We start from the raw sequence: 11,600 nt of genomic DNA on the forward strand, positions 1-11,600 counted from the left end.
TTTTGATCCATTAAAAAATGGTATACCAAACTCTCATTGCAAAACCAAATCACAAAAAACATGATCCTCCACATCTAGATGTCCCGGACACCAAACACAATCCGAGATTAAATCTCCCACCAAAACACCCCTTTTAACTAAATTCTCCTAGTGAGAATCTCCCACCAAAACACCCCGTTTATTTTCGTTCTTCTAGTATGGTATCAAACAGGACTTAAACAAAATCCATGAATTTTCAATCATTGTGATAATTTGATACACTAAATTTAACTCCCTTAAAAGCTCTTAAGCTTCAAATTAAACAATTATTTAGGCTATAGAAGTGGTGGAACCTACATAAATTTCATCCTATGAGAGTGAATATTATAGTGAATGTTGAAAATAAAGTGTTTCTAACATTCTTCTTCAAAATAGTGATTAGTTTAGTCATTATTTACCGCAAATTACAACTTGATCCATATACAACTGGTGTTACCCCTTGATATAAATATCTTTAGCTAATTTTAATTATAAAACTTTTTATTTTTAGTCTTGTATGTTTTCTATTTATGACCCTTGAACTATCAATCAATCATAGTCCAAAACAATTATCTCTAGGCTTATAATTATCAACACGCTCTATTTAATGGTAAAACTAAACAGTTTTTTATGACACGACAAGTAGGATAATAACAAAATATAGAGAAGCACATACTTCCAAATCTAAAAGAGTCAGTCAAGAAGGTAACAAACATATTTTGCTGAAGAATTAGTGTTTGCTCGAACTGACAATTGCAACTTGCAACTTGCAACAATGACATTGTGTTTTATCACCTTTACACTATTATACTTGCACGGGGTTACCTTAACTTGTAATCAATCTTATCTAAGTATTGAAAAGTAGTCCAAAATATCAATAATATAATTGTCACATGAATATATAGGCTGGATAATTTGATCTAATAGGTTGATATGAATGGTATGCATTTGAAGCCAGATTGACAAGATCACTCTATGAGGCCTGATGGAACGTCAATATAAGTCCTATGAAGCACAATCTTACATACAAACACAACATTGACACTGACACGACTACACAATTTTGAAAAGATGACATAATTTAATGTAATTACAAATTCGCTTTCGTTTGATGTCGAACACGATAGATGTCGGGTATCGTGACACGCCTTCCATCAGAAGTGTCTATGCGACATTTTTTTTTAAAGTTATTTGGGGTTTGAACACCAGATCTTGCATATATTATGCATTGTCCTTACCGACTGAATTAAGTTCACGGGACATATAATATAACTAAAAGGTAAGTGATTGTATTTATCTATGATGACTTATTTAAAATCATTTGTTTTGTCCCCGTGAGCATAGCTCAGTTGGCAAGGACATGCATTGTTATGTGCAGGGGTTGAGTTTCGAACTCCAGACACCCCACTTATTCACCTTGCAAAAGGTGAATTCTAGCCACCAGATTATCTAAAGAAAAAAAAAACAATCATCCGTTTTTAATTGGATATGTTCCCTACTTCCCTTTTTCTACCACACCTAGTAGTTGAGGTACATAGTTAATGTCTGCTGAACTGTGTTTTTGGACCACCCGCATATGCAAACCATGTTGTGGTCCAAAAAAATTGGACAATTCCTTCATAATTCTAAGAACACATGTTATCAATACTAACAAATGAAGTATGGGGATCCTTACTTTTTCTCTTATGCTCAATTCATGGTGAAGCTTGAACCAAAAAGTTACGTGAGTTTAGATAAATTTTAATACAAATCAAATCTATAAATATTTATATTTATATTTATATTTATATATTAATATTTAAGTTGAAATGTTAGAAAAAAAGTTGACAATAAAAATAAAACTAAAGTAAATGACAAGATATTACTTTAAGTGGTGTTAATATGCACTCTATGAATTATTTGAAATAATCAATAAAATATATAATTGGATCAAAACTAAATCTTACAATTGTATATTCTTTTGAAGGTGTAGTTCAATGATATGAGTGAAATGCTAAAAGAGGTCAATATTTCAATCCCACTTACAAATTCTCTATAACTCACCAGCTCACTACTAGCATTTGTCTATAAATTATTTTTTCCTATAACTCTTTTTGTAGTTTAAACTATCATTCTAATCAACCAGAAGCTCAATTTGTTCCACAGTTTAATTTTGATGATTTTTATTTTTAATATCAGAATATTTGTGATAAAGCAAAATAGTATTCGATCAAGTAGTAAACTTTACGGGTGTGTTTGGATTGAGGGTTTAAGAGGGGATGATTCATTTTTATTTTTTAAATTACGAACAATGTAAAATGTTTTTTTAAAATAGATTAAGTGTTTTTGAAGTATTATATCATCATCAATCATTTTGTTTGTTTGTTCCTTAAAAAAAAAAAATTAATCATTTTGTTAATTCAATTTTCTAAAAATCATTTTATAAATGTCCGTAATTTAAAAAAGAAAAATGAACCCTCCCCTCCCTTCCCCTCCTAAATCCTCAATCCAAACACACCCTAAAAAAATGTTGCTATCAAAACAAGTATAGAATTCGAACATAGTTGATAAATTGTTTCTTGATGGGCATCAATAATGAATATGTCTAAGATGAAATTGCAAATTAATCATATTTTTTTCTCATTGAAACCCACATAACAATATTAAAACAACGATGCAAATTCAAAATGGTATATATGACTTTAAGACACATGTTAATGAACTAAATATAAAAATATTGATTTAAAAAGTTATGCGGTCGATATTCAAAAATTAAAATATTATTATTTTAAATATAAAATTACTAATTTTTTTATTTCTTAACATATACTAAGTTAGTAAGACCTATTTAAATATCGAAGACCCGATTATCATTAGGTCACACTTCCTTAAAAAATCATTAGGCCACACTCTTGGTTAATTATTATAGTCTCACACATGCAATGTATTGATTATTAAGGTCTCTCTAAATGGAAATATAAAGTAACAAAGCTTCTGAGCACAAATCAATTTAAGGCATGCATTGTCCCCTATAGAGATATCAACCATCTTTTCCATCACCTGCCCCTTAAACAACTTTATCTTCATCCATCCATACACATAAATCCACACTTCTTACATTTTCATCTTATATTCTATCTATCAAAAGCAACTATCAGAAGTGACAACATCTCAAAATATACACACACATACCTTATAAATGCATTTTATCCTCTTATTATTTTTCCTCATGCTTCAAATCATACACTCAACTCAACTATCATGGCTCTACAAATTCATATTAAAAACAACTTTGGCCCTACATTAAAAGAAAATTAAAAGCATAATGTAAAAAGGAAAGGAAATAAATAAAAAAACATTGAAAGCATGATGATGTCTGTAGGGACTTCCAATTCCAGCTTATGCATCTTTCCAGGTAATGAAAGCAATCAAGTCTACACACTATATTCCACTATATGCATTCCCCATCACTTATCACTACTAGATAATAATCATTCAAGAAAGCCAAAAATTGATCATTCAACAAACAAATAGCAATAATAGAAAGACTTTGTAATTAAGCAACCATCATCATGCTTTTCTACTTAAAATAACAGTTTTGGACAAACTAGTTTATATAAATTAAGCTCAACCAACAAAAGTTGATTCAGTTGATAATCAGTCGTCGACTCATATGTTACTAACAATCTTAATTTAAACTCCATTGTCAATATAAAGACCCTCGTTAGTGGTATAAATAAGTAAACATGTCGAAGTTTTTTTTAGATTTTCTTTGACTCTAATAAGCTCTCACAACCCAACTCATCAAGAAATGCACAAAAAAATTTAATTCAAGGTATTTTATTAACTAACTTGTTAACCTATATCTTTAGAAAACTTGTTAAGAAATAAAAAATTGGCGAAATAGAAGTTTTCTTGGGTACAAAATATAATTAGTTTTATGTTGGAATTGGAGAGAACAATTTTAAAACTATCAAAATTGAATACACTATTTTCAACAAAACACTTCTATATTAAATTCTTTAACATAGACGCTTGCATATTAAATTTTTCTAAGAATTGAAAACACTTATTTTAATACAATATTTTTATATTTAGTTCTTGAGTTAAATATTTTTTCAAAGACGCTTACATTCCCCATCACTTATCACTAGTACTAGATAATACTAATCATTAAAGAAAGCCAAAAATTGATCATTCAACAAACAACTAGCAACAATAGCAAGACTTTGTAATTAGGCAACCATCGTGCTTTTCTATTAAAGTTAAGCTCAACTGGATTTTTTTTGGTGGCCGAGGTTTGAACCCCCTGATCTTGCATATACTATGCATTATTTTTATCAACTGAGTTAAGCTCACGAGAACTAACAAGTGTGGATTTAATTGCTAAGGATTCGACTCATGTGTTAATAACAATCAAATTTAAACTCTACTGTCAATATGAAGACCTCATCGGTGGTAATAAATAAGTATACATGTCAACACCTTTTTAGATTTTCTGACTCTAATAAGCTCTCACGACCCAACTCATCATAAGAAAAATGCATAAAAGAATTTAAATTTAAGGTATTTATTATCCGTCTTGCTAACATATGTTCTTAGAAAACATGTTAAGAGATAAAAAAAATGGAAGAAATCAAAGTTTATCTTAGGTACAAAACATAAGTTTTATGTTGGAATTTGTAAGAACAATTTTAAAGCTATGGAAATTGAATACACTACTTTCAACTAAATATTTCTATATTAAATTCTTTAACATAGACGCTTACATTTTGAAAAAATTTAAAGAATTGAAAGCATTTTTTTCAATACAATATTTTTATATTTAGTTCTTGAGTTAAATAAACTTTTTGTCCCTACAAAAATATAATTTTATTGTTGTCTAAAAAAAAGCCACTTTTTGGTCCTAAAAAATATCTCCACAAAAATATATATTTATTGTAATATGATATAAACTAAATATGAAAATTTTGTACAATGAAAAAGTGTCACCTTTTATGGGTACGAAAAACCAATTTAAAGTATAAAATTTTATTTAGTCCTCTCTAACAAGTCTCTTAATTTTTATTTATTTTTTAAACAATCTAACAAGTGTCTTAATTACTAATTAGTGACCAAGTTAGTATATATTATGAGGCATTAAAACCTTATTTGAAAAATATTTGAACACAAACAAATAAAAAATTTAAAAGAGAAATAATTTAGTCACATTTTATTTTACTATTTGATTTTTTCTCTTTTAATTCGTTAGTATTCAAATATTTTTTACTTGTTTTCGAGAACTTAACTCAGTTGGTAAGGACAATGCATAATATATGCAAGATCCGCAGTTCAAACCCTGACCATCAAAAAAAAAAAAATTTTTACTTGGGTTGTGAACAATGAAGATTTGGTCACAAGATTTTTTTTGGTTAACTATGGCAATAACTAGTTGAAATATAATTTTTTCAAAAAAACTATAAAAAAATGTTCATAAAAAAAAGAAATTTTAAACAACTAAAGCATAAAGGAAGAGTAAAAGGCAATCAATGGCTTTTTTCACGAATCACTTTTTCCATTTCTTTATTTATTTATTTTGGTTCAATTAATATGTTATATTTCTTCAACTCTATATATAAACACATGCTACACTTTGTTTTCGCCGGTGAATTTTCCGGTCAGTAGAAAGAAGAACTGATCACCGGATAAACTCGCCGGAAAATGGACGAGTCATGGAGAATGCCAATGGGATTAACATCTGCACTTCCTCGCCGGCGATCCATGGAAGACAGGTCATCTTCACGGACACGGCAGTCCATCTTCTCCAACACCAACCTCTCCGTAACGGAAACCTTAGACCCCGACGACTTCGCCGACGTCTTCGGAGGTCCACCTAGAAGTCTCCTCACGCATAAATTCTCCAGGACCGGTTCTTTCTACGAAGAAATTTTCAAACAGCCGGCGTTTGTGTCTCCGGCGCCGGCAAAAAGTGGCCGGAACTTGCCGGTGTTCAGGATTCCGGCGAAGAATGATGCGTTTTATGGAGATATTTTTGGTTCCGATGATGATCGGAGATCGAGAGAACGGTCGGGGTCACAATCGAAAGCAAAATCAAAGTCGAATTCTTCGTCGGTGTTGAGTTCCGAGGAGCTGAGCCCTCTCCGGCCGGCGGTGAGTGATGACGTGGCACTGTCAGCCTTTACTTCAAAGCTAAGGTAGTTAAACTGAAATCCCAACTAATTAACTGTTTGTGCTTCATTCTGTTATGTTATGTTATGCTATGCTGGGAATTGACTGTTATGCCCTCTGATATATTTGGAGAAGTACTCTTGATGTGAAAATGTTATACAAATTTGTCACAATTTAGAAGATATTTTATTTTTATTTTGTTATGTTTCAGATATAAGATAATGGTTTGAATTGCGGTCATGTCGTGAATCGCGATCTTTGATGTTTAGAATAAATCAAGATCAAATATGACTGATGCGACTTTAATTTGAACCACTTATTAACCGGCAAAAATCTTGATATTGCGATCCAAATTGCTTGATATCAAATTGCTTTGGTGGATCCGACTCCTCTAAAAAAATCACTTGTGTGTTTGTTTAGTAACGAATATCAAACATTGATAAATAAACTAATATATGCTGTTTGATATCATATGCACATGCATAACAAATTATAGACATATTAAAATATCAACACATGATTTTCTATTTAATGGTTGAAATTACTTATTTACACTTAGCTTACTTTGGAAGAGCCAAATCCAAATCTCCTAGTTATTGCTATTCTAAGGTTTCTTTAATGATGTTACATTACAGGCCAATCAAAGTTCCATATAAATGGAACTCATCTAGTGTGATGTATGAGGAGCACCCAATTAAACAAAAGAGACATTATCCTGGAAATCAATCTTTTGATTTCCAGGATAATGGGTACTCAAGAAGAGTCACATCCCCGGAAACAATCAGTGTTGAATCCAATTCATATCAAAGCATCAAAGTATCATCCACATATGATTGGGAACTCAGTCCCCCATTTTCTGCCGTCTCTGGAGTTTGTCAAGAGCCTGAGCCAAAATCATCGGTTCATGATCATGCGCTTCCAGAACTAGTTATAGAGCAGGATGATGATGAAGATGAGGACGAAGTTATGAGTTCCTATGTTATAGAGATTAACTCTAACCTAAGAGAGGAAAACTTTGGAACTGAAGCTATCGATGAAGCGATTGCATGGGCCAAAGAGAAGTTTCAATCGGGAACTAATGAAGAATCGGATTTAAGAAATGATGGCGGTGTGCAAAATACAGAAATGGAAGGTGATTGTTTTAACAACACAAATAGGGAAAAAATTGTCTTATGCAAATTAGTGTACAATAGGTCTTTTGAAACAGACAAATGCAGACACTTTATATTTACCTCTGATCATCTATGCAGGAATGCCTAGTGCAGACGAATACCATGATGATGGACTCGGAATGGTTGAATCTCCAGAGGTAATACATTTTGTTGGACTAGGTCTAGGATAAGTGCATAAATAACATAAGATGCACTTGGTTTGTTTTTCTGTTTCCATTTTTAGTAGATATGTTCTCAATAATAATTATAAAAATGTCTCTTGATTATTATTTTGTTTCTTATTTTGCTGTTTTTTTTAAAAGAATACAAAATAACATATCGAAAGCACCCTAAATAAGCATATGCATGTGTTTCTTTGTAAACAAAGTTATCTTCCACACCAGATAATTGAAATCCTGGTAAGCAATTGGTCTCTCTCACCAAATGTATTTTCATACGCACAGGCCAAGGGTTCGAACCCTTGACCAAATGTTTATAGTACCCAAATATCTACTACTTGTGTCAAACCATGTTGGTCATGGGAATCTGCATGCTGTTACCGACAAAATTCTTACAAGGATAATGCTCCAATTTTCATATTACTTTACATGAAATGTTTGATAACAACACTTCCATTTCAAAAGAAATTAGTTCACAAGATTATTAAAACACCTGTTCAATGAAAGCAGTGGTAAAAAAAGGTTTATTCATATATGCATGATGTATAGTCATCTGGCAAGGTAGTAAACAATTTGTGCTTCTGCAGAAGTTACAGCCAGAAACAGAGAAGTTGGACACAGATATTAGATTGTGGTCATCTGGCAAGGAAACCGACATCAGGATGCTGCTTTCGACACTACATCGTGTAATCAATGTTTTCTTTTTTGCTGACCTTTCATCATTGACAACTTATTCAATACCATTTCGATGATGTATGCAGTTAATAACAGGAGAATTGACAAGGTTGTATGTTTTCGTTTGACAGATTCTGTGGTCTCAGAGTGGCTGGTCTGCAGTTCCTTATATGAGTCTAATAGAAAGTTCGCAAGTGAAGAAAGCGTATCAGAAAGCAAGATTATGCCTCCACCCTGACAAACTTCAGCAAAGAGGAGCAACGCTCTTACAGAAGTACATAGCAGAGAAGGCTTTCTCCATTCTTCAGGTTTGTAAAATATGCACATACCAGATATATACCTAACATAGCCGAGAAGGATTTCTCTCTTAGACCAAAGATTTAGAAATTGTAACAATGTGATAGAAATATAGAAACTGATGTGGCAGCTGTATGGCGTGCACTTCGACATTTATAGATTTGTAATAGATAGATATTGATAAGAGTAAGGATTAAAGTGAAAATTAGGGCATGATTAATTTCTAACAACCTTTTCAATTTTCATTTTTAAATTCTATTTTCTCTATGGTTTGCTGGGATGACAATTTATTATGAATTTTTATTTTGAATTGTGATAGTATTAGTAATAACCAAAGATAATATGAAAATAATATTTTGAAATTTATTAAGAATTTTAAATAACACTCATTGGTTTATAAAATGCATTTTGAAAAGCAAAAAATAATATTAGAAGTAAATGGGTCCTTAAGTTCACGTTTTCTATTTTGTAACAGGATGCATGGACGACATTCATTTCTGAAGATGTTTCTTTCTATACAGTAAATCACTCTTAAATCCGGGGATTACGCAGTTTTGGTTTAAAGCATGGGAACAAACACCAAGCATTCAGAATGATGGAAGTGTTGGTTTCCATGCAGCAGCAAGTACATGTTTAAGTACATTAGTTTTGATTTTGAAAACAGAAAATCCTTTGTACAAATAGTTGTCTGATGGAGCTTCAACTGTTTTATTTCTGTTTGTATCATCATATGTTGTTGATGCTTTTGTAAGTATTGTTTTGGAAGTATTTAAAAAGTTTTTTGATTGCTTGTATTGACTTGTATATGAGGACATGGAGCCCAAGAAATCAGTTTTTCTATTTAATTTTGATCTCATTCTTATCTACTACTACCAGTACTACAATCATTTAAGGTTAAAATTGTAGTTGCTTTGTGATCATTGAGATTACAGAGAATCACAATTTTTTTTTTTTGAAGAAGCTAAATTAACCCCCAAATTGGCACCGGAGGGAATCGAACCTTAGATCTTGAGGCGGAGCACATTCCCAAATTGCAAACCAATACTATCAGGCCAACTCAAGTGGATTTACATAGAATCACAGTTAAAATCGCAGTTGCAGTTTCTGTGATCATAGAAACATGACAAACTTTGACACCATGGACATGAGAAACTTCGACACCATGGCTCACACCGTGGTTGCAGAGCTTTTCTTAAATATGACACCAGGTTTCAGCTTCTACCTCCATTTAAATTTATACTCTTACACCTATTGTTGAAAGAAGATTAAGGAAACTTCTCTTACCTACATATACTAAAAAGGGCAGTCGGATGCACTAAAGCTCCCGCGTACGCAGGGTTCGAGAAAGGGTCATGCTATTTCCAGTACTTAAACTCTGACTTTTCTGTCACGTGACAACTTTACTGTTCGCCAACAACTAACTTGGATCATGAAATTCAAAGTTGCATGGAAAAACATGGAACTACTTATAACTTGTTCCTCCTAAATTTACATTTCATCTTTATTTGCTTCCCATATGCATCATCAAAATAGTAAACAAAACATTTATGTCACTTGAAGGAGTCAGTACAAAGAAAGTGGAAAATAAATACATAGAATATAAACATTTTCTCGAATTTTCTTTACTTCCTTAGGAAAGTATCCATTCACATATATATTACACATAAAATAATGCTCCTAATAATACAATAATCATCCAGCCCCCTTCTTTATCAACTCCCTAAATTCATCATCAGTACTTTTAAGCATCAATGACAAAGGCAAATTGATCCCACTTTCCACAACCTCCATGTGTCTAACCTTTATCCTATTTTCCAAACTAAAAGAGAAATACTGAGGAAACTCTTTCAACTCCTCCAATTTCCCCTTCATTTCCACAGAAAAATACTCAAACTTAGGCTGAAAATTATTCTCAATACTAAAAGTCAACAATGCAGGACACCTCAACACCATACACCTAGCCTCTTCTTTAGTAAATCCCAGACTCTCCAAATGCTTAAGTTTAGGAATAATTGTCCTTTCAACATTGGAAACCAAAAGAACACAATCTTGATAAGCCAATGCTTCTAAATCTCTTAATCCTAATCTGTTAAGATAAAACAAAGCTGGTTTAAGCTGATCCACCACACTAGAAGTAAGCAATCTTGGACACTTTTTGATAACTTTTCTAAAGCTATGATCAGGCACTTTAAGATCATGTATGAGAAAATCAAAAACTGGGTTAAGATCAGTTTTGATACTTGATGTGAGAATCTTAGGACACATGCCAAAGATTCTTGGAAGGTCTTTATGTTGGATACCTTTAGAGACAAGAAATGTGATAATGGAATGAATGGATTCTAAGGTAGCTGTATGAAGGTTAGGGTTTTGAGAGAGTGCTTTACCTGAATCAATGCCCATAACTTCAAGACAGAGAATTTTTTCTTTGAATTGAAGTGAGAGTTTTTCATTAGTTGGTGTGTAAAGTGGATGGTTTTGAAGGAGACTTTTGGGTTTGGGAGTTAAATTGGTTGAAGGAGGTGATGATGGTTTATCAGATGAGACTGAGCATAGAGATGAAGAGTGTAGAGCTATGGTTCTAGCAGCTGGGAACATGGTGTTGGAGGGTAAAAGAGTGTGTAGAGAAAGATGCATAGTGATGAGGATGTTATTGTGTTATGGGGATGTAATTGCATAGCATTGGAACATGACACGTGGGGATGTGTTTTAAAATTTGATTGGCTATGAATGGATTTCAGAGATTGTTATGAGATTGAGTATGATCCACCATGCAACAAGCTGCTGTTATTGTTTTTTTTTAATTTTTCACTTTAGCCCTTTTTCTTTTATGTATTTGTTTTCACTTTTTAATTGAGTTATAATGATATTTTGTTATTTGTAAATATATTATAGTTAAAATGCAACTAGAATATTTTTTTTTTGAAAGAAATTTTAACTAGAATATATACCGTATAAAAATTCATGTAAAACTAAAATAGTAGAAAGTATTTGTCACAATTCACAAAGTACAGTTTTAAAGATAACAAGGTGTAGTATCTCACAAACTAACAAATTATGAAGGATTTTATTTTAGGGTATGTATATAAATCCTTTTAATAAAAAACAACTATATTTTACTAGAGATCACTGCAAC

The 11,600-nt window shown here is 31.9% G+C and overlaps 2 protein-coding genes across 2 annotated transcripts; one reads left to right on the forward strand and one right to left on the reverse strand.

Annotated features, from left to right (window-relative positions):
• The first annotated feature begins 5,606 nt into the window (after nt 1–5,606).
• Nucleotides 5,607–9,318, forward strand: LOC11427886 (uncharacterized). The gene is made up of 6 exons (XM_003595544.4): nt 5,607–6,191; nt 6,801–7,297; nt 7,416–7,474; nt 8,083–8,181; nt 8,302–8,478; nt 8,943–9,318. The coding sequence occupies exons 1-6, from the start codon at nt 5,698–5,700 to the stop codon at nt 9,000–9,002; spliced, it is 1,386 nt and encodes a 461-aa protein (XP_003595592.1). The 5' UTR covers nt 5,607–5,697; the 3' UTR covers nt 9,003–9,318.
• Nucleotides 9,319–9,940: 622 nt separating this feature from the next.
• On the reverse strand, nt 9,941–11,151 carry LOC11415133 (transcription termination factor MTEF1, chloroplastic). The gene has a single exon (XM_003595545.4). The coding sequence runs from the start codon at nt 11,099–11,101 to the stop codon at nt 10,160–10,162; it is 942 nt and encodes a 313-aa protein (XP_003595593.1). The 5' UTR covers nt 11,102–11,151; the 3' UTR covers nt 9,941–10,159.
• Nucleotides 11,152–11,600: the final 449 nt, after the last annotated feature.

Source organism: Medicago truncatula, chromosome 2 (assembly GCF_003473485.1).
Source record: "Medicago truncatula cultivar Jemalong A17 chromosome 2, MtrunA17r5.0-ANR, whole genome shotgun sequence".
Classification (NCBI taxonomy): domain Eukaryota; kingdom Viridiplantae; phylum Streptophyta; class Magnoliopsida; order Fabales; family Fabaceae; genus Medicago; species Medicago truncatula.

What these genes read in the sequence shown, in the direction of transcription:
- LOC11415133 (XM_003595545.4), bottom strand. Translation starts at nt 11,101, where the DNA reads ATGCATCTTTCTCTACACACTCTTTTACCCTCCAACACCATGTTCCCA.
- LOC11427886 (XM_003595544.4), top strand. Translation starts at nt 5,698, where the DNA reads ATGGACGAGTCATGGAGAATGCCAATGGGATTAACATCTGCACTTCCT. An exon ending in GCCTTTACTTCAAAGCTAAG is followed by an intron (nt 6,192 to 6,800) that starts GTAGTTAAACTG and finishes GTTACATTACAG; the next exon opens with GCCAATCAAAGTTCCATATA. An exon ending in GCAAAATACAGAAATGGAAG is followed by an intron (nt 7,298 to 7,415) that starts GTGATTGTTTTA and finishes TCATCTATGCAG; the next exon opens with GAATGCCTAGTGCAGACGAA.